Raw genomic sequence first — 23,980 nt, forward strand, 5'->3', positions numbered from 1 at the left:
TTCAGCATATTCCCAGAAGAACAGTTTACGGACAATAAGATCGGTGACATCTGTGGTGACCTCACAAGCTGAGACCATCAAAAAGAAAAGGCATTTCATGTAGGTAGCGAGTGCCATTGCAGATGCAGCACAGGAATTGACAGTGAACATAACACTTTTTTCCAACTTGTAGTGCGGATGGTACGGCAACCAGTAATACACGATGAAAAAAACAAACAGTGAATCGGTGTCAGCTGAGAATACACTAGACAAGTTAAGAGTGATCTCAGAAAAAAAGTCACTGAGTACTTCAGACCTATGTGCAGCAACGTTTGCTCTAAGGGCTGCACACACGTGTATGCACTCAGTCTGAAACGTTACCGATCAGTCGTGCTGCACTGACTGGCCCATTCCAAAACTGCCGTTTGTCATTGGTACGGCACCACCAACGAGAAGACCTTGTGATACTGTCACAAATACACTGGTAGTGGGTATATTATCTGGACACATACGCACATTGTTCTGGCAGTTCAAAAATGTAGCTAGGAACCAAAGAGAGAAGGCCACCCCACCTCTCCACAATGCACAGACAGCTGCAGCCTTGACACTCAGTGACAACAGGCTCTTGTATACCTAAACTGGACAGTCAATGTGCTATTGTTACCCTGTAAGGCTTCAGTATGAGACAGAGCGGATGCTACTGTAGCAACAGTCCAAAGTACCAAACAGCAGAACAATTTTGAACTTCCTTCTGAGGCAGCTTGTGAGTCGTCTAGTTTGGCTAAACAGTATAATACACCTGGCAATATCTGAGGAACAGCACAGAGGTGACATAATGGTCAGAGCCCCCCCCCCCCCCCCCAATCCCCCATACCGATTCCCGTGCGATGTCACACACACAATTGCACTGAACGTGAACCACACTGGAGGTATCACAGTAAAAAATACATTTTGCTGTTCATTTGTGGTGAGTTCAGTATTACAAGCCCAAGGAGTATACGTCCTCCACTTCTGTGCACACAATTCTGCAGCTCGAATCGATCTTTTACACCAACTGATTTTACACATTTCCGTCCTAATAGTACATTTTGAGATATTGTAATCAGTGCTGAGGGACACAAACTGGGACTGAAGAGTGTCTCCTGCCATTACTTTCAGACACAGTTTTAAACAGCAAGTGGTGTACTCCTTTGCTGCTCGTAAAACAGAATCGTGCGACTGACAAAAGAATGCCAGTGCTCATTAGTACAGTCTTTTTGGTTAACTACAAGGAATGAGGAGCATACCAGGATGTACAACATGTGCATGTTACAAGGTTAAATACCAATGTTAACCACTAAACTTCTTTCAACAAGCAATGGCAAAGAGAGAACTACAAAGCTTGCAACCGAAAGTACATGAAAATTAAGTTGGAATTACAAGCTGTTTTGAAGTGTAATTTTAAAATGTTAAATGTTAAGCTTAAGAAGAAAGGCTAAACTAGTACTGCAACCAGTTACTGCAGGAGAAAGTCAGTGTGCTACACACACACACACACACACAGAACTTCCCTACGCCCTACACTGTCTCTCCGCCCGATATTTGAGCACTACCAAACTCACAACAATTCAGGTCTGTATTTGTCCACTAGGATTACTATTTAAAGTACTTTTTGCCCCCTTCTAGATTACATTTGACCAAAGCACAATAAGTTTCCCATAGTGCTTGTACGTGGCAGCACAACTGGAGCTTTAGGGAAAATAAACAGATCTGACAAACAAAGATGTGGTACAAAGGCTACACTCTCACTGTCCTTCGTGCTGTCAAAGGAGGATCCAGGCTAAACAGGCTGTACCTACACAGCCAAATAATTTTGGAAACAATGTATCAGCTCAGAAACTATTGTTTTCTACATACTCTACAACAAAATAAAAGCCCTAAGAAATCAACAGTTCTATCAATAGTGATTACTTATTTTACAAAAAGTTTAAAACAGTAAGAAGTTTAATTTCAGAAACCCAGAATCACATTCCAAAAATTGTCAACATTTTACGAACGACAAGTGTAGCATTTTTCATGAGTGAGCACCCGACTCAGATTAACATTTTAATTTTTATCGTGAGTCTCAGCTACAGTAGAATCGATAGTGCGAATATGACAAAGAATGATTACAGTTTTGACACTTGACAGACAATGTCCAACTAATCGGACAAGCAGCACTAGCTCATCTGGAATAGGGTGTAGGTAAGAAGCACTTGTTGCTTTTCAAAGAAAACATTCCAGAGTTCACTTTGGCTGATTATGGTAACTACAGGAAAGCAAACTGAGACAGCCAGAAGGGGATCAGAACACACTGTTCGCCGTTCACCGTCCTCCGATACGACTTGACAGCAGTGTGTGAAATGCTCGCCGAGGGTAGTAGAGACTGTGGCAGTGGAAGTGCATCTAATTTAGATTCAAATTCCCCACTAACTTCTACTGCTCTGACAAATGTTCACATTCATAGTACTTGTGGGCACGAACCAGTAAAGCAGCCACAAAATAAAAAAAGAGTGTGGTAAGGCAACACAGAGAACCTAATACAGTACAGAGGCACTTTGCATTTAAAACAGCCCGAGTGCTCCCAAACAGCCACCGAGGAGAATTTACGCCACACATTAAACTAACTGTTTCGTTACCTCTCCAAATGCTGGAGGATGATAATGGGGCTTTGTTTTCAGAGTACTGACTGGAATCAAATCCAGTGTTTGTAGGGTTCAGCAAATACAATGCACGTCACCTTCACACGTGCCAAACCGGTCGCTGATTTTTTCGATGACACGAATGGGAACAGTGCCATCTCAGAAGGGAAAACCCCCTGCTCGGGATAATGCCCATAGCGTTCGACAAGCACAGAGGTTTGTAAACATAACTTTTAGTTGATGGCGACGGTCAGATCAACTGACAAAGTCCTACGTTCATCCAAGCTGTTATAGACTGAGTGTCACATGTCAAAATTAAGAAACAACTCCCTCAATCACATGGTGTGTGCCTTGGTGGCTCACTGTATAGGTGTCGGACAGAGAACCTGAAGACCCAGGGTACAATCTCTAACTGGTGCAAGCGTTTTTCTGTCATTTATTCCTTCTTTCACTTTGAGCAATACCTTGTCAAAGTGAAACATTCCTAGCTGTACTCTCTGTAACAGCCTGAATAACTCAGTTCACAGGTCAGTGCAGGTCAAGGGGGGACACCAGATGCAGGCATACCTCGATGAGCCTTATTAAAGGAAACAAGTCTCTTCGACACTTTCCTGTCTGTATCGGCAGCTTAATCAAACTTTTTGTTTATACATGACAAGCAACTGTTTAATTGTCTTATTACAATTACTGTTTTAGATTTACGCCATTATTACGGTATCTGTATACATAAAAAAAAAAAAAAAAAAAAAAAAAAAAAAAAAAAAAAAAAAAAAAAAACCACGAAACAACTAGAAATGCTTAAGAATCAATCACCAATAAATTCTGGGATGTTACCATATTTCTTTTTATTTGTCAGTATATTCTTGTACAACTGATGTAATTTTATTGCAAAAATTTTTATTCCGCTTTATGTCTTGATCCCATGTTTTCTTTGTAACGCGTTATAATGACCTTTAACACAGAAGGTGTGAAGAAGATTTAGTTATACCCTTGCTTAGGTTTTCTTTTCATAATAAATGTCTATGGTCGTACACTCTTCAACACATCTACACTTAGCACCGAGCGAGGTGGCGCAGTGGTTAGACACTGGACTCGCATTCGGGAGGACGGCGGTTCAATCCTGCGTCCGGCCATCCTGATTTAGGTTTTCCATGATTTCCCTAAATCGCTCCAGGCAAATGCCAGGATGGTTCCTTTCAAAGGGCACGGCCAACTTCCTTCCCCGTCCTTCCCTAATTCGAATAGGCTGATGACCTCGCTGACTGGTCTCCTTCCCCAACCAACCCAACCCAACCCAACATCTACACTTACCTGACAATCAGTTGTGACTGATTTCATATTGAACATACCACCTTTTAGACAAAGATACCTGTTTGATCCTGTAGATATTTAGCAGTTCAAATCGACAGTAATTACATGGATTGTGATACTGATACATGCTATGATGTGTAATTAATGGTTGATCTTTCATAAATATAAATTTATGCCAGCTACGTATAACTTATTGATCGTCATGGATTTGTAGCCATTTTATGCTTTCCTCTGATGTAAATATATGATGTGACAATGGCATAAATCAAACCCAGTGTTATAATAAAACACAATTAAACAGTTGCACAAACTCACTTAAACAAACAAAGCCATTGGCTATCACCTTCAAAAAAATGTTTAGTTAAACTTTCACAGTCCATTTAACATGCCAGGTTTTCACATGAACACTGTACAGTGTCACAACACCTGCTTCAGATAATCCGAGTAGATTTTAATTCGCCTACTTCATCTCATTTAACATATAGTCTGAAGAAATAGTAAAGAAATGTTTTGAAGGGAATGAGGGTGGTATCTACCCATGGGAAAAGGATCGAATGTATAAAATTTACTGACAAAGTGGCACTTTTTACTGAATTTTAATTAACAATGAACAAAATGACAGAAGGTCCGAGTGCAGCATCCCAAGAGCACAAGATGAGAATTATTAATAGTAAGAAAATCAAGGACATGAGCATTCCTACAAAGTAAAGGAATATATAACTGTGAGGTAAGGGCAGGGCATAGTTGTACAAGTAAAAAGAAAGCAAATACAAAGGCACCTAACAGAGGAAGAGGAGATGACATGCACCCAAGCAATAACAACCAGAATTGCAATGGTTAAGCAAGCATTCAAATAGCAAGAAGAAGCTACTATGTGGAAAACTGAACAGACATGTAAGCAAAATACTGGTTAAATGCTTTGTCTGGAGTGGGGTTCTGCACAGTGCAGAAACATGCACAATAAGAAATGAAGATAAAAGAAGACTGGAGACTTTTGAGATGTAGACAAGGATGAGTATAGTAAAAATAAATTGGACAGAAAGAATTAAGGATGAAGGACTATTAAGAAGGGATTGTGAACAAATACAAATACTGTAGGAGATTTAAATAGAAAGAGAACTTGTTCGAACACTATCTAGAAGGCACCATTACTATCACATGCTTTAGAAGCAACAGCTAAAGGAAAAAAGAAGAAAAGGGAGAAAAGATATCCAGCTAGTGGACAAAATCAGAGTGCAAAACAAGTACGTAATGACAAAAGAATGGCAAAAGACAGAAAATGCAGGAGAGCCAATATTATCTTAAGACCTTCCTAACTGGACAGACCAGATTTGTGGCTGTTATCACACAGGTAGTAATTAAGCAGCAGACACTAAACATGTCCTTTGTCGGATACATATCTCCACGTTACAGACACATGTATAGTGCTGATCGGTGAGTACAAGACATATGGTGCAATCTCTCAGGAAATGGTGTCACAGGACCACTCCTGGCTACTATTTTTCTTTACTTGCCTGAAGCAAGGGCCAGACCAGTGTCCCACAATTTATCAGAATTTTACATTGTAAACTAAACATATCTCAATTTTGCCATGATACAGACAGCTGACAGTGTTTTTTATGTTAATGTTTTGTTTCATGTATTACGTAATAACAACAGCCGAGAAGTAGGAGGACAGCAGTGCTACGACAAATGCGTTGTCGTGGGTTGAAACTTCCCATTTCCTGAAGCATTGCAACACGACGAGAAAACACCCATCAGGAAGGTGGGTTCTTGTCAGGATATAGCTCTGTGTACAGTTCCACTGAATGCACAGTATTTAGCTTACCTTCAACAGCAACAATAAAAGAAACATTATGTCAATGCAGTGTGAACGAAGGACAGCCTTTACTGTATGCCTACTCTACACAACAGTATTTAAAAGGACTAAACCACTGTACCAAAAGTACCTGTACATAAGAAAACAGTATTGCTATTACTGATCTGCTAACTTACATTCCCCATAGATGAGTAGCATTTCTACCTTCTCTTCATTGGTGTACATTCTACTATGTTTACATTTGTCCTCTTGTCAACGTCAGCACATGGATGTGTTCCATTACCCTGAGTACCTGCACTAAGCACTGGGAGCATCAACGTCAGTGTTGTGTTATGTGATGTGATTAATAACGTTGTGTTTCAGTGAATGGTACACTGCGACACATTTTTGAATAGATCTTTACGAGAGGAAATGAATTACTGAATAAAAAATACAGGGTGCCATTTAAAAAACTCATACCGCTGTTCACATTTTTGTAAAAAACAAAGCTACAACGAAGGCAATCGCGCTGATTGATGTCTCCCTGACGGCTAAAGAATGTTTGCTTGAAACATTTTGTAATTTGCATATGGACAAACAGTTATTTAGGGTGGTCAAGATAAATGGGACACCCAGTATATATATTGAAGTGTTTCCTACAGTCTTGTCGGTGTCAGTACCCTGCATCATGCTACAAACGTGAGGGATTTATAGATGCCACAAACATGAGGGATTTATGAAACACAATGTGTGAACAAATGAAAGGAGAGTGTTTGATGAGTGTGAGACACAGTCACATGTTCTGCCTCCACCCGAATTTCCGCCTTCCCCTACAGTTTCCACACTGGAGCACTTTATCAGTGAGCTGATCTAACAGGAAAACTACACATTTCCGAAAATTTTAGAACAGCCATCTCTTTTGCTGTAACCAATCACTACAGTAGCATTTAAATGAATCACATGTTCTACAACAACAAAAAAGATTTAAGTGTAAAGATTTACACCACCACACAGTTCCAGTATCTAGCAGATTACAAACAATTTACTCCACAAGAAACTACACTATACAGCAACTCAAATGCTGCCCACACAATTTTTTTCTGTAAAAAGTTTACCTGTTAACTGACAACATATTCACAGGGGGTCAATTCACGACCAGCGCGATGCTAGCTTAAAAGAGATGGACACACAATGTGAAGGGCACGACATGGGTGCTACCGAGCTGATACATCTATGGGGAGGGGGACGGGGAGGGTGCCAAGGTGGAGGCGATGCCTGGATCCTCCCTGCTGGCGAGGCGGGGAAGGTGAGGCCCAGTATCGGTGTAGGCGCCACACTAACTACACTTACTGTTTCATGAGGTTGGTGCGCGGGCACACATTGTTGATCTTGTTGTTGTGTGTGATCTTTCGCAAGCCGTCCCTCCACGTCTACACGGTAGATGGCGTGTCGAGAGGAAAGGGGCGAAAGAGACAGGCAGAAAAATAGTTGTATTTACTCGTGTAACACGACAACAAAACAAATGACACATATTACTGCAACAATAATTATACGATCTTTAATGACTAGAACAGCACATAAGTTAAATCACCAGTACAGAAGCTCATTCTTCAAGAAAGGAGTTTCTCCCTGTATTAGCACAGAAACTGTTCAGTTTAGTTATATTACAACAATACGGAGCTTATGTAGCAAATGTCTGCAGAAGTCCTGAAAAGAAAAGATGAGTGATGGATACAAAAGTATACAGGGCATCTGAAAACAAGTTGCGGAAAATGTAGAAGCCAATAATGCGAGTCAAGATGTGTCACATGTTGGCTCCTCAACTGATCAGTTCACAGCCACTGCCAGAATAAGGACGAAGGAATTCATCAGCAACCGGATCCAAGAGCATAGGCCTTATGTTATTGTGAGGAACAGAGAGTTCACACTCATGATCAGGAAGGGGGAGAAGGCTAACCCAGAACTCATACTTTCAGCAGAACAGGTGATGAAAAGGCAGATAGTATCTGAGGAAGGTAGGGGAAACAAATGGAACAAATGACAAGAAAGTCAATGGAAGGGGTGACGGGGAGGGGAGAAGAGTCAGGAGCTCGGAGTGGAATAAAGTTGATCCACAAGGGACTGAGATGACAGTATATCAACCCTCCTGTGTGCCTAACCTGATCTACCCTTCTGAAACTGGACAGTGAAGAACATGGATTTAAGTGAGATAGAGGTGTGTGAAATGAAATTTCACATAATCAGAATGCAAGTACTACATATGGACAGAATAAGGAATAAAGAGATCAGGGAAATGGTAAAGGAAAGGGAATAGAATTAGTGAGGCTTAAGTGGTACAAAAGATAAGAGAAGGACATGTGATAGAATAACGAGGTAGATGCACGCACTGAACCTCTGAGACAAAAGTAGAAAAGAAGAATGCGAAATAGTTGGCTGAAAGGTTGTTGTAGAGAATTTGGAGAGAATGCGAGTACTAGAACAGAGTGGTAGGGGGAGGGGTGTCAGGGTAAAATGGAGAGGCTTACATGCAAAGCAGATCCGGCTAGTGGCCACACACTGACCCTCACAAGAGTTCATCAAGTGGTAGCAGCAGGGTTAGCAGTTGACATTACCCTCCATTTCTAGTGTGTGCACGATTGTCAATCTCTGCAAACTCCAGGAAGGCTCCTCCTTTACACCACTCCCTCACAATCAACATGGTGGTGATGTCTGTAAGTGTGTCACGTTCAGCATGCAGTGTCACGCACCACACAACGTTACGAGGTATGACATGACTGCTTCATGGCTGGGCGTAAACATCACTAACTGTGAAACTTATCTTTCTTAAATAAATTTCTAGTGAGCTCTCACTCTTAAGGCATAATCAACATTTCTGATCCCTTTCCATTCCTGTCATAATGCTGTTAGGCAATTTTTGTGTCTTATTTTCAGGCACCCTGTAAACACCAACCTGCAGCACACAACAAAGAAAATGTTTGCCACTTATTCAGCAGCCTGTAGAACGCTCCCAAATGCTTCCTCAATTTGTTTCTGTAACAAATCATGCAACTTTCACCGGGTTGTATGCATGACACCTTTAATGATAGGTGCAATAAATGAGTATTTCTGTAAATTTTATGGTAACTTCCAACACTTTCTTTGTAATGTAACCCATACAGATCCACCTGCATTCTGTTGGCTAGCACAAAACGGATGTCGCAGCCTAATGTTGAGGCCATCAGTCGAGGTGGAGGACAGGCATGGGGGGAGGGGGAGGGGGAAGGAGAGTGGGCATCACCGAGGTCATGAACCCCATCCCCAAAAATGTGGTTTTGGGAGTAATGACTGTATAGTTACCCCAGGAGTGTGAACCACTCTGCAAAGACAAGTTGAAGTCACAGCTGCATTGAAATTAAGACGGAAAACAAATCTAAAGGCTTGGTCCTCTTCTTTAAATTTTGTAGTGACAAACATTTTGAAGCCATATTCTCTTGCCATGTCATATAATAAGACATACCCTCATACAGTTCACAACGAGAGTTATGGTAACCAGCAGTGCAAATCCACTGTTTATAGACCTGTACTTAAAAATATTAATAAATGAAAAATTAATTGAGAACTCAGCTCTGTTTCCATTATGAACCAATGGGTGAGAGTGCAGTAATTACACTATGTGATCAAAAGTAACCAGATATCCCCAAAAACATACGTTTTTCATATTAAGTGCATTATGCTGCCACCTCCTGCCAGGTACTCCATATCAGCGACCTCAGTAGTCATCAGACATCGCGAGAGAGCAGAATCGGGTGATCCACGAAACTCACGGACTTCCACCGTTGTCAAGTGATTGGGTGTCACTAGTGTCATATGTCTGTACACGAGATTTCCACACTCCTAAACATCCCTAGGACCACTGTTTCCCATGTGATACTGACATGGAAACATGAAAGTACACACATAGCACAAAAGCGTACAGGCCGACCTCGTCTGTTGACTGACGGAGACCGCCGACAGTTGAAGAGGGTCGTAATGTGCAATAGGCAGACATCTATCCAGACCATCACACAGGAATTCCAAACTGCATCAGGATCCACTGCAAGTACAATGGTAGTTAGGTGGGAGGTGGGAAAACTTTGATTTCATGGTTATGAGCGGCTGCTCATAAGCCACACATCACACCGGTAAATGCCAAACGACACCTCGCCTGGTGTAAGGAACGTAAACATTGGACGATTGAACAGTGGAAAAACTTTGTGTGGAGTGACAAATCACAGTACACACTGTGGCAATCCGATGGCAGGGTGTGGGTATGGCGAATGCCCTGTGAACGTCGAATGCATGGTGAACGTCATCTGCCAGCGTATGCAGAGCCACAAGTAAAATTCGGAGGTAGTGGTGTTACAGTGTGGTCGTGTTTTTCATGGAGGGGGCTTGCACCCCTTGTTTTGTGTGGCACTCTCACAGCACAGGCCCACATTGATGTTTTAAGCACCTTCTTGCTTCCCACTGTTGAAGAGCATTTCGGGGATGGCGACTGCATATTTCAATACGATCGAGCACCTGTTCATAATGCACGGCCTGTGGTGGAGTTGTTACAAGACAATAACATCCCTGTAATGGACTGGCCTGCAAAGAGTCCTGACCTGAATCCTACAGAACACTTTTGGGATGTTTTGAAACGCCGACTTTGTGCCAGGCCTCGCTGGCCGACATTGATACCTCTCCTCAGTGCAGCACTCTGTGAAGAATTGGTAGACATTCTCCAAGAAACTTTATAGCACCTGATTGAATGTATGCCTGTGAGAGTGGAAGCTGTCATCAAGGCTAAGAGTGGGCCAACACCATATTGAATTCCAGCATTACCGACGGAGGCACCACGAAGTTTTAAGTCATTTTCAGCCAGATGTCCAGATACTTTTGATCACATAGTGTACATTACATTAACTTCAGTGTGAGATTAAATGCTGCAAAGATGACAGCTTTCAATGATCCCATCTATGATGGCGCAGATAAATTGCAGCGAGCCGAAAGATCTACCAATGATGCCTCCACTCTATAGCAGTGTAGCTGAAAGTCAATAAGGTAACTGCTGGGGTTGATGGTACCACCCTAGTTCCTCATTAATGGCTAATGAAAACTTACCCGGGTCAGAGAGTGGTGCTGTAAGGCATCACCAAGTCACCTTTTTGTTGGTTTTTGTAGGCTGCTTGTAGTCTTCAGTGTACAGCACGTAAGAGTAGAACAATAAAAAATTCTCTATCCAGAGGAAGAATTAGCAATTGTTTGAAATGGGAACATTGTCAGAGTCGGTCAATAGGAAGTTGACACCACAGTACACAACCTTGAGGGTGAGTGTCGATCAGACAAATGTTCTGCGGCAGGTCCGGTGTGTCCCAGTGGAATGCCATTTTGCAGTTAACAAATGACAATTTCTGAGAGCTGAGCTGATATGCACAGATTCTTAAAAAGATGTGATCCTTGCCTCACTTCCCATCAGAAATCAGATGTTACTACTGATGATGAGCCAGGGGGGGGAACTACTGTAGAGCAAATCTTCTACAAGCAAAAAGACAACACAGGGTTTTTGAGAGAATGTTCTGCACTATGTTTTTATTCATATGGCAAACTTTATAGTCCATTGATCAGTCAAAAGAAATTTCACTGTAGGATTCGGGAAAAGGCGAGAGAGTGCACGAGATATAAACAGTCAAATGTGTGGAGGCATTTAGCAGCTTAATAATCTGCGTATGTCCCCTGCAAGCTATTTCCGAGTGTGCAGTGGAGGGAGAGGGAACTGCCCACACAGCCAGCTCCCCCTCATCTTTTATCCTCATGAAATCAGCAAGAGACAGGGGAAGCTGGTGGCAGAATTGTCACACAGCCTCACTCGAGTCCCAGCCCTCTACTCTGCACTTACTCGATAGCATTTCATGAGAACAACTTGGCCTTTCCTGCAAAGATTCACTTTTAAACTACCAAAATATCTATTTGAACTACCAAAATATCTACGTTACACTCTATACTTCGTGAACTGAACTATTTCCAAATATTGAGTAACATATGAAAAAGATATTGACTCCAGGGAGTAAATTTGAAGGCCAGTGATGAAGTGCATTACTTATAAGAACACATGTCATCTGTGGGATTCAGAGGGGATTACAAACAGCTTTCTTGTTGTTGTGAAACTGCAGTGAATTGAAAAGGAAGGCCGATTTTCATTATTACATCTGAGAAGGCCTGTAGGAAGTGAAAAGCATCAAAGTGTAGAGGAAACGTACTAACGAACAACAAGAGAGTGTGTATATGGGTGGAACAACAATACAAACATTAAGCACAGCAAAGACTGAATGAACTTTTCTAGAAGTGGAAAAAAATGACACCGTAGTGCATTTGGCACTGTAATAACTTGGAAGACAATGGTGTGTAACACATCATCATAAAAGTAATGTTTGTATTCCTTGCGCAGCTATTAGTCCAATGAACACCACACAAATCTGTGTAAAAAATATTAACCAAAATATGCTTAAGAGGTACACCAGAAAACAAAATGTTACTCAAATAACATCAACAATTTCATCCAAATACTTTTCAGTGTCTGTATACAAAAAAATTAAAACAAAATTTTTAAAAAAAACTTTGCCTTTCTTCCCACTGAGTCACTAAAACATTTTTAAAATTATTTTTATGTGCAAATGTCCACATGTGAATTATTAATACACACACACATAGCCTAAAGAAAGAGTTACTCCTACGAAATTTACCGGTGAACATATAACACTATTATAATTCCAGCTGACACCACTATGGCCATGCATTACACGGCCTGCCTGCTTCTTTTCTTCTTCTAAATCTGGCAGCATGCACATTTACAGAACAGAAATACTGTAAACTATGTATGCAAGACTGCCAATGAATCAAATACACAAAGTTTTAAAACACACTAAACATTAGTGAAACACTGTACTTTAACTTGACAGTGGACACACACATCATGCTCTAATGACTGTTTGCCACCATGCATGTTAGCACACACTGCACAAGTTGTAAGCTTTCTTACAGATTACTGGGGCTGTGTGTTCCAAAAGAAAGAGTTACAACATCAGAAGTTGTTCCTAACAAGTTACCAGTGTAACCCAAAACCATCACAAATCTGCAAGGACAATTCTGGGCCAAAGTGCACATGAACAGAAAATACATATTTGGTATTCTCTTCTTTTGGAACACACATATCTAATAAGGAAGACTCGCTCAATGTCGAGCAGGATAAGTCTTATCAGTTAATAGTGTAACACGAGGCTAAGGGAAGAAACCATGCTTAACGGCACATAAATACAGATAATCAGTATTCTAGCCAGAAACATGACACACATGCTGACTGGAACAGTAGTCCCATACTGAAGCAATCTGTTCCAGGATATTAATAGTTAGCACACAGATATCTGAAAGCAAAACTTACTGTTTCTTTAAACACGTCATGGGGCAAACATTATTCGCTTTCACGTTGTGCGTGATTTTCCTGATCCCATCTAACCAGGCCTGTAGGAAGTGAAAAGTATTAAAGTGAGACAGAAACATGAGACATTCTTCTCTTGTTGTTTGCAAACCGTGTGCTTCAGCATGCTTCTGCGGATGTGCCGGCCGCTATAAGTACAATCTCGACCCGTGTTAGACTCAAATAAAAATAGTAATAAAAAAATCCACTATATTATTTCCATACCAGCTATCAACTTACTGGAAAATACATTTTTTGGCAGGCACATAAGATGTCAAGCACAGAAATCATATAAAGAAAGACATTGTTAATAGCTGGATGAGTTCCTCAGTTTGCAAATGCCAATAAAAAGCTTCGGGGAAGAATTAATACCCAAATTAGTAAGTAGATACGTGCAATTATAACTACTTCGCCACAATTTCCAAGAACCATTTCAAATTGTTATTCATTATTTATCTAAAACCTTTATCATTAAAATATTCTTGTCACTTAGAGACTGTCACCTCCTGGAATAGACAATAATTCAAACTGCTAAATTATAATAGTTTACTTTCTAATTACATATGTTTAATGTATTTTTTAATGTGAATAGAAATTGCTGCAGAACTGTGGGTGTCTGCTCCTCTCAAACTCGCACATCTCCCCTGCTATGCTGTCTAAATCAAATTTGAATGGGCGGGTCAATCTCTCTCTCTCTCTCTCTCTCTCTCTCTCTCTCTCTCTCTCTCTCTCTCTCTCTCTCTCCAAATATCCACATCATATGATTCCCATTCCAGCACTCCATCCCTGGGATAAGTTTCCTTGTCATAATATTAAATCTCGAAGTGCAAGTGGCTTTTAATATTAGTTCATATTTCATTTATTTCCATCATTCATGATGCACCATATCAGTTGCTAGTACATAGTACTTTAGTTCGCCCTTATGTGGAAGGACAATTGCCAGAAATGTAATCCCTGCACAATACAGCCCAGTTTCCAAATCCCAACTGCTATTATTATATGAGCAGCCAACATTGAGTATAATCACTGAAGACAGTGCTCTATGACATGGTTTCTATGGATATTTCTGTAGATATACACAGGTGACTGGTGGCAATGCGTGGAGAGTATGCAAAGTCACAAAAAACCATGTACAACTGCGTGGACGGCTGGAAAACTGGCCGCACATCGATGGAAAAAGGAGTCAGTTCTGGGAGGAAAGTGACTGTGGTAAACCAGGCTAACATTTAAGGAGCAGAAAACATCATTTTCATTGAGCTGTAAGCAGCCAGAAGCATTCTGCACCACACAGTCCCACAAACACCTTAAGCTTGGGAACATGTCCGCCAGGTGGGTTTCCGAATCCCTGAATGCAGCACAAACACAACAACGCAAGGACGTGTGCAGTGATCTTCTTCGAAGCCACGGCTACGATCCAGAATATTTCGTGCTCAAACTCTCAACAAGTCTCGGCCCTGAACCCGTGAGCTGGAGACCAAAGCCCCATGGCTGCAGTGGATGCATAATGACTGACCCCTCCTGAAGAAGTTCTGTACAGGGCTTTCAGTGGGACAACACGTGGCCACAGTCTTTGTGGACAAGGACAGAATCCTCATCACTGATTGGCTGTAACTGGGGACCACTGTTAACAAATTAGTAGTAATGCACACATGCAGACTCTGCAGATGTTGCACCGTGCAATTCAAAATAAACAGCCAGGCTAATGGGTGAAAGGAACTCTCACATCACAGCAACTCTTGCTCCCGTGCCAACTCTCTGTGTGTGTGTGTGTGTGTGTGTGTGTGTGTGTGTGTGTGTGTGTGTGTGTGTGTGAAGAAAAATACGAATATGGCGTGCCCGCCTTACATAAATGAGTGTCAATGACAATTTAAAGCTTAGTAAGACTACGCGAGCTACAAACTTTATAGCACTTGCAAGGCCGTCTGAAGGCCTGCACAGGAATATGAGGCTCACCTTTCAAGTTCTCACAAGCAACCATTACGACAGGTGGCATTAACTTAATTATTGTTTTACAATGCGTCATGTGCTGTTGTTGAAACAATGGCAGCAAAGGATAGCAGCACCTAGTGAATGTACCGCACACGTGGCCAACATCAGACCAAAAGAGTTGCATCACATTGGTGTGGCACTGTTTCTTACATTTGTGCTAAGGCTGAAACTTTAATATTACATGTATTTTCACTGTTTTCAAACATTTCTATATTATTACCAAGAATGGTGTTGAATTATTGTTGCTACAGACGGAAATTCATTAGAAGAAGAAAAGTTATTTTTCACAACCAAAATGTCTAATTATAGTAACCACACCAATAAGTGGTGTTTTATGTGTCAATTAATATCAAAGGGATAAAACTGTAGGGCTAATTTATGAGACAAAATATTTATGAGAAAACTTCTATGTAAATCAGAGAGTGAGGCAGCATGCTGGTGGTCAATCCATTGAATTTATGTACATATTTTAATCAATTTTCATCTCCAGATAGGATTTATACACCATCCATCCGACAAGTTCTGAAATAGATTTTATCCCTTGCATACAAGCAAAATCAGCATAGTAGACTATGATGGCAGTGATGTGCAACTGACTGGCCAGTTATAGGCAGGCAGTGTTAACCGAGTGTTTGAGCCATTCTCCACAACGTTTTGAAGAAGAGAAACACGTGCAAAGTTTCTCCCACACACGACGACTCCTGAACAGAGACATGTATGCCTGCACACCTGTCACAGACAATTCTTTTCTAGAAAAAAAATCATCACAGGTGCAGACACTTGGTGTTATCAATAGAAGCCTACCACAGAGGGACACACTGCAGTGATTGACACGAAGGGGCAATACTTTTGATGACATAACCGACATCTGAGCCATGTGACGAGCAAGTTGAACAATGTACCAAAGAAGAACTTTTCTGGCAGTTTCACATGGCTGTAAGACTATTCTATGTGTTGCACAAAAGTGGGGGTAGTCTCTAAACACCTAAAGAATTAAAACCACCATCTTAATTTTTCTCTATCCTTATTGCTCCTATCCTGAAACTTTTTGAACTGACAGATTATATAGCAGCCTTAGTCATTAACACAGATTAAACAGGTCTGCTTAATGAAGTTGTCACAATAGGAAACTGTAGTACCTGCACGGTTCTGCTACTTATGATGTAAAGAATGAATATGTCAGATTAACAGTTTAGTTTCACTAAGTATAAATGGAGATTAAATATGGCAGCAAAAGTATAAACAGAATTACTTCATTCCTAAAAGTGTTCTCGTGTGTGATATAGCACTAACTGGCTGCATGTAACTGCAAATCAAAAGCTTGTCTGTCCCCTCTTTCCCATAGAAAACACAATTAGAGGCATTTTAGCTCTGAGACGAGTGAGAAACAAGAGTTTCTCTCTTCAAAGCTTGAAGCCAAGTTCATTCCAGATATGGACTGCAAGACACTTATCTGTATTGTAGTGATACAGCGACATTCACAACCTGCAGTGCAGGCCACTTACGGACGGTATTGTACCACAGTCAGTCAGTCACCTGACTTTTGGAGTCGACGTTGCTGGAGACAAAAATTCCATTCTGTGGATGTCTGAGTGCTCAATCGGTAGCCTTTACAGTGTGTAACTAAATGCCCTTTACAGACTGATGACTCACAGGGGTGAAAAAGCTGGTTAACATTAGGAGAGGAACTCATGTCCGGAAATGTACCTTTTTTTTCCGCTACACGTAAAACATCACAACACACACTGCTATCTGACTCCTGCTACTTGTCATCTGGGTCCACTTACAAGGTTCAGTGTTAATGGCGCCAGTGATACAGTAGATCCCACATTGTTCTGATGTAGATAACCACCAATCCCTGATCCTTCAGCTTCCATCCCGCCGAAACCCGCACCAGTAATTCTTCCTCAGATGCCACAGGGGCTTATAAAGTGAGTATTTTGGGTAACATTTTGATGAAGATGTAGTGGCACATCTTCCAAGAGATCACACAGTACACTGTCAGGGAATCCCAAGTATCCAGCAGCCACAAGATGTAGTGGAAGAAGGTACAGCCTAGTCACATGTACATCCATGAACCCTGCACGAATGTTCAAGCTGTATTGTTCCTGAAATCCATTGAGACTTGCAACATGTTGGTTTTCATCAGTCCATACAACTGCTGCAGGAATTTAGAACATCTTCCCTTGTTAAGATGGCTTCATCCAGGAAAAGGATTTGCCGTAGAAAGCCGGGCTGGTCTACACAACACTGCAAGAACCACTTGCAGAAGTGGGCTCATGATGTAAATTTCTGTAGCTATATTGCTTGCACCTTCTGGAAATGGTACAGGTGTAGCTGTTGCTCGTGCAGAAAACGCCAGAAAGTATGGTGATCAGCATTCACTCTAACTGCTACATTTCTGGTACTCCTCGCCATGTTCTCTTCTACTGCCATGGAGTTCGCCTATGCAAAATCTGTTTGGGCAGTGCCATCCTGGAGCATTGTAGATGGCCACAAATGTACCCATCTCTGTGGACTGGTGGTACACCGTAGCAAAGATGGAGTGTGACGGACAGTGTTTTGCAGTGTGGAAAGTACTCCGCGTACAACTGACAGGCAGCCATCCACTGCACCAAGCTTCAACGTACAGCAACATCTTACCAGTATATACCACAGTCTTATAGTTCACCTTGGTCACCACAAACACACTCAAAATGAAATGTTTGTATACCTTGCATTCTTCACTGTAGTGAATGACTATTGCTGTACAGTAGTAAAGTATGAACAAAGACCACAAGCACAACAGCACGTACAAACCTCTCGGGGCAGATCAGACACACAACTGAATGGCATGCAAACAAACCATTAGTGGGCATGGGACATCAGATTATTGGCAAATGACGTGTTTAATACCCTTGTCAAGAAAATGTGGGAGGTCTCACCGTGTGTCGTGGTACTTTGCATGCAATGGGAAAATGGTTCACTTCCGGACACGAGTTCCTTTGTTAAACTTAACCATCTTGGTCCCAACTACAAGTCGTCAACATCTGTACTGACAGATGCGCTATTTCATGTTAAAATTTTGAAGAATTACGTATAGGGTGTCCCAGAAGGAATGGTCAAGATTCAGGGATATGAGAGGAGCATTCATTTGAAGCAAAAAACTTCATGTGGATTTTGAAAAAAAGAGAGAGGTTCATTTGTTTTGTTGGTTACGCTTTAGAGGACTGAAGAACATTTAATGCTGAATGGTATTCATCACAGTACACATCAATTTGCTAGCCATGTGTGGTTGATGAGACCAGGAGAAGCAAGTGAAAACGTTGCATCGTTTTCATTGCGACATTGTCAGACGTCTCACAGCACAGCAAACAATTGCTCGTTTGGCGGAGAACAAGAAGGGATTAATATCTTGTCATCTGTATTCAGCTGAGCACTCTGTTTTGCTGTCATAATTACGTCAGATAACTGAACACCTGAACAGTGATTTTCATCGTGTCAGCAGGATTCTGAATTCATCCAAAAGCAAGTTTTAGACATACCGACAAAAGAGGGCAAAAGAATTTTCAAAAATTGGTTGGAGTGCTTGCAAAATGTATAAAATTTATTTAAAGATGAGTATTTTCGATCACAGTGAAAGGATTTACACCAAAAAATATTTCTTTCATTGTCTTTGTAAAAACTTAAAAAGGCGACCCGTGACCGCAGCACACGTGACACTCGCCGAGTCTGTCCTTTACTTAAACCTCGGCTTCACATGTTCTCAGGCCAGCTCGATTGGAAAATCTCTTAAGGGAGAGAGAGCCCATCAACTGCACTGCGCGAACCTCAGCACAAGCTGAGAGCACAGCCGATTAAACCTAAAAACCTATTTCCATATCTTATTTCTATATCTTAACTCACCTTTTATCCGTACTACACCAGCAGCCACAAACGAAATACCATATTCTGACGTTAGCTTTCTAAATTGCGCCAACAGTGCCAAGGCTGCTGTCGATATTTTTGCATTGTAGGTGCATCAGTAATTGGTGCTTCGAGAATATAATGAAAGCTGCCAGTCAAACGACTGAAGCTAGTGCTTGTGAAGCAAGTGACGTATTTTCAGTAGCTTCACCACTGAAAAATTTTGCTCCAACTGAAGTTTGTAGTGGATTATGAGAAGAAAAGTGTGACAAGAGAGCAAGCATACGGAGAGGTCAAACTGTTTGTGTGACCCCTGCACTGAGAGAAGGCGGTTGCGCAGAGTGCTCGACGCACCTTGGCGGTGTCGGCGTCGGGGCAGACGACGTGCTGGTAGTTGATGTTGATGTAGTCGGTGCCGCTGCAGATGGTCAGAGACTTGTCCTCTACGGTGTCGCCGTGCTTCCCCACCAGCTGTGTCAGCAGTTTCTGGTCCTGCCGGCACACATCACCAAAAAATTACAATTTGTTAAAGGCTCTCAGGCAGAGCAGCTCCAAAATATGCATTAGTGGAAATCAGTATAAAGGCGAGGTTCCTTCGAAAGTAATATACAATGTCCGAAGCATGCATGTACCGACTTTATTAGGAATGTAGTAGATACTGTTTGTCCACGATAAGTTGACGATTTAGCCCAGTCAACGAAGACCAAAAAATGCGATTGGGGAAAAAATTCGTGTAGTCACAAATTTTTGTATAGTGGTAGAGGGAGTGTCATGAACAACGTGCTAAAGAATCTCACCTGTAGGGTGTGAGTGTTGGGGTGAGGGGGCGTTTAAAGGTCACTTTTTAACGTTTTTCTTGAACAACCATGGCCTCTACCGAAAATGTTTCCCAGTACAAAATTAAAATACGCTGAATCTCCTACAAAAAAAGTTTCTATTCATTTTTTTTTCTCTAGGACCAATAGCCCTCGTGTTACAAGGCGTGGAAAAATAGTAAATTTTCGAAAACAATGTTTTATGGTATAAAATTAATGTTTGATGTTAAATGAAGTTAGTTAAAACCAAATATTAAATGACTATAAATCATTTCGGTACAGTAGAACGGTACTGAGGGATAAATTTTGTTCTGAGGATATGACAGGCGGCATCGGATGAGGATGCTGTTTGGGGGGGGGGGGGGGGGGGGTAGAGGGTAGATGATGATGGAAGGCAGGACACGGAACGATGTCAAGCACTTCCCTTATTTGTGCGTCTGTAAAACCAAGAGTGAGTTAGTGAGTCCTCACTACACCTACCCCATTTACATCACAAGAAGACACACCTGGAGATTTTTGGTATTTCACAAAATGCGTAGTATGACGACACATGTTAGAGATGTTTATTTTCCACAAATGCATTAACACTAAATGGAATACAGATATTCGTTACTAATAGAACTATACATGTGAACAGAATCTGCGTACATCCCTGCAGACCACCTTGCACCGGTAGCCGGGAAACTGATTGCTGGGCACACTGTACGTTTGTTGCGGTTTTTTTTTTTTTTTTTTTGTTCCCCCACCACCACTAAAGGCCCCTTTCTCCATGATGAGAACTGCTAGCTCTTCAATTTACACACAGCATTTTCTCTCCAGTTCTGTTATGTGAGTAGACAAAACAACTTTGCTGTTGAGTGAGTTCAGTGCTTCCCTGTACTTTTATAAGGTATGTTCGTATCTCGCACTTTTTGTTTATTCTGTCATTTAATGCTTTAGATATGTTCACGAATCAAAGGTTTCATGTAATACTTACTTCATCACTTACTGCAGTTTATATGATGGTGCGCTAAGAGCACGAAACGCGTTATTGATTATTAAATAATACAGCAGAAACTCTCTTATATTTGGAATTCATTTTATTAAGTTATTAGTTATTTGCAATGATTAAGAGAGTCTGTACATGAAATATGTACCTATAAATAGTGGCCTACCATTGTACAAAAATTTGCGACTACACGAATTTTTTCCGCTGATTTTCCTTCTTTGTCTGGGCTAATTGGCGCGGTGGTTGTCACGAACGGCCGTGTCTCCGCATTAGCATTACGGCTTCCGAAGTGCCGTGAGGGGCAGACAGCATCGACTGCTTGCCTTACAACGAAAGCGGAGGCTCCACTCGCGGAAATATGCCCGCTTAAGGGGCTCCGGAAAGGCTCAAAATCATGAAAAGTTCAATTTTTACTTTTTTGCGTTTTCTGAATCTGCAGACTATTACCTTTTAATAGATATATAATTTATTCAATTCCGAAGACTACAACTATTTTTAAATTTTTTTTGAAATGTGTTCTACATGGGCGTGACCCACTGTGGCGCTGTTAAACTGCTGTCAAATGGTGTTATTATTAACGTCCGTGTTCATCAGGTACATTTTAGTGATGTGAGATAAAGTATGTGTTGTGGCTAACCTGTGATGGTTTAATATATATCGCTGGTGTGATTGTCGATTGTTTCATGTTTATTTACTCTGTCGTTATCTCGAAAATATTCGTAATTAATTCTGTTTCTTGAGTCTCTGTTTTGTTGAAGTATAATAATGAGTAAAAGTAAAGTTATTAGAAATCCTCTGAAGGCTTTTAAGAAAAGGTGAAATGTTGGAAAGCCAAAGGTATTTAGAAATATGGGAATGAAGATAGGTTCTAACATGGTACGAGCGATGCTTGCTTTAGACAAGGAACGCCTTTGGGCTGCAGACAGGGCTGTAAAGAGTCTAGAAATACAAGCAAGAGTAAACAGGAGGAGGAACAAGAGAAAGCTGGAGGAGGAGTTTGCAGAGGATGAAGATAATCCATCCTATGGACCTGGAATGCACTAAAAAGTTAATCCAATCTTTGTCGCTCGATTCCCAAAACTTTTATTTTCTCATACTAATTACATGTTTTCTAAGGATCTTCCAAACATATTTGTTTCAAACTTTCAGTAAATGTTACACAGTACCTTCTGCATAATTTAACACAGCCTTTTTCCAAAAAAACTGTATATTTTTGAATATATAAATAAAAAATTGCAAAAAAATGTTGTGAATTTTCATTACAATTGAAAAAAAATCATCTTTAATAACTGAACTAAAATTTTGTAAAATCCCTGTGTTACGTTGTAGCCCATATTCCAATAAATAATCTGCAAAAAGTTCAACTTCCTACCTCAAATACTTTGTGAGGAAAGATGTAATTTATAAGCGTTATTTTAACATTGCAAGTATAGGGCGTTCCGGAGCCCCTTAAGAGACACTTCAGATGGATCGGAAGTCATCTAATTTGTTGATATATTCATGCTCGAGAGTTTTACCCACAACTTGTATATTATTTATCGCAAATAAAGAAAAATGAAAGTAGATGAATGTACAGCTTACGACACCATGACTCGAAAGTCAAAAACTGATTGTTGGAATTTGTTTTCACATTGCATTGATTAAACACAGCGCAGCAGTAATGTTTACAAAGTGTAATTAACTGTGACTGAAAGAATTGTCAAAATGATGTTCGCAAAATATCACTGTCATTTGTATTTGATTCAATATCATTATCATCATAGCCTGAGGGCGTGATACTGATAACTTAAACGAGGAACGTTTCTATTATTCCATCCCTTGTCCAATACTCCTGCTCCAGAATAGAATAATTACTGCACGCACAGAGGCATTCAAAAATCATTCTTCCTGCACTCAATACGTGAATGGAACAGGTAGAAACCCTAATAAACTGGTACATGGGACGTACCCTCTGCCACGCACCTCATGGTCGTTTGCAGAGCACAGGTCTAGAAGAAGACTACAACTCTTAATGCGTCCCGGAAGTGCAACTGGCAGAGCCCAAAGCTGTCCTCACACGAAACGCGTTTCTCATCGCACAGCACGTCAGACATGTTGTCCATCACTGTTATCACAACCGTAGCTCTGAAAATGACCCGGCTACATCTCGCGCATCTTAATGTGCTCCTCGCCATGATTTGCGAACGCAGCCCTCTCTCTCTCTCTCTCTCTCTCTCTTCTGCAATAACTTTGCTAGTCCTGTGCAGCAACTTGAAAGGAAGGAGCATTAACGAGATTCTGCAAGCTTTCCTTCGACATGTCTCCCTGAAATTGTGTTTTATTTTGATCCATGCCAGTTCTATCGGATTTAGATCGCAGTTGTAGGGCGGTAAACGAACTACTTCGTGGTCTCTGCTCTCAGCGATTTTATCCACGACGTGCACTTTCACGGCTGGTTTGTTTTCGTTTTTAGACAACAGTTCAGTCTTCCTCATTGAGTCGCTGCGGTTTATTTGCCTGTCTCGCAACCACTCTAACATCGTAATCGTGAAATCATATTTATTGGGCATTCTGTCGAACTTCCTGTTGTGGTATGGCGCATCATGCATACAATCACAGAATTGGGTTGAATATAGGAACCACCACATCTGTAAACACCCCCCCCCCCTCCGTCGACGTCCAGTAGTTTAGTCAACTTCAAGAAATTCGCAAATTAATGAAAATGGTTTCCTGCATGAAACTTCCTGAAAAACTAAAACTGTGTGCCAGACCGGATTTCCAGGTTCGAGTCCTGGTCTGGCACACATTTTTATTTTGTCAGTAAGTTTCAAATCAGCGCAAACTCCAGTGTAGGATGAAAATTTGTTCTAGCTCCTTGCTGCAAGTACTTGCCGAATTCGTCATTTTGCGGAAGCTTTTCTCAAACTTATAGAAGTTGTGTGTGCTCAGTACCGATGCGAAAATTTCAGTGACGAAAATGAGAATAGCACAAAGACTGCCACTGGGGAAAAGAAAAATGGTTCAAATGGCTCTGAGAACTATGAGACTTAACATCTGAGGTCATCAGTCCTCTACACTTAGAACTACTTAAACCTAACTAATCTA

General features: G+C 41.1%; 1 protein-coding gene across 5 annotated transcripts in view; it reads right to left on the reverse strand.

The window, feature by feature from the left end:
• The window catches only part of LOC126210263 (1-phosphatidylinositol 4,5-bisphosphate phosphodiesterase), a 421,472-nt gene that overhangs the window by 136,260 nt on the left and 261,232 nt on the right, over positions 1-23,980 (reverse strand). For 3 of the 5 annotated variants that reach the window (XM_049939453.1, XM_049939456.1, XM_049939455.1), the window contains 2 exons: positions 19,448-19,585; positions 7,099-7,178 (listed from right to left, as the gene is read on the reverse strand). In XM_049939453.1, coding sequence (XP_049795410.1) covers positions 7,099-7,178; positions 19,448-19,585 — 218 coding nt within the window. Of the gene's footprint in view, positions 1-7,098; positions 7,179-13,183; positions 13,264-19,447; positions 19,586-23,980 lie in introns of those variants that run through there. The other 2 variants (XM_049939454.1, XM_049939457.1) reach the window with 2 other exon arrangements.

The sequence above is a fragment of the Schistocerca nitens genome, chromosome 10 (assembly GCF_023898315.1).
Source record: "Schistocerca nitens isolate TAMUIC-IGC-003100 chromosome 10, iqSchNite1.1, whole genome shotgun sequence".
NCBI lineage: Eukaryota > Metazoa > Arthropoda > Insecta > Orthoptera > Acrididae > Schistocerca > Schistocerca nitens.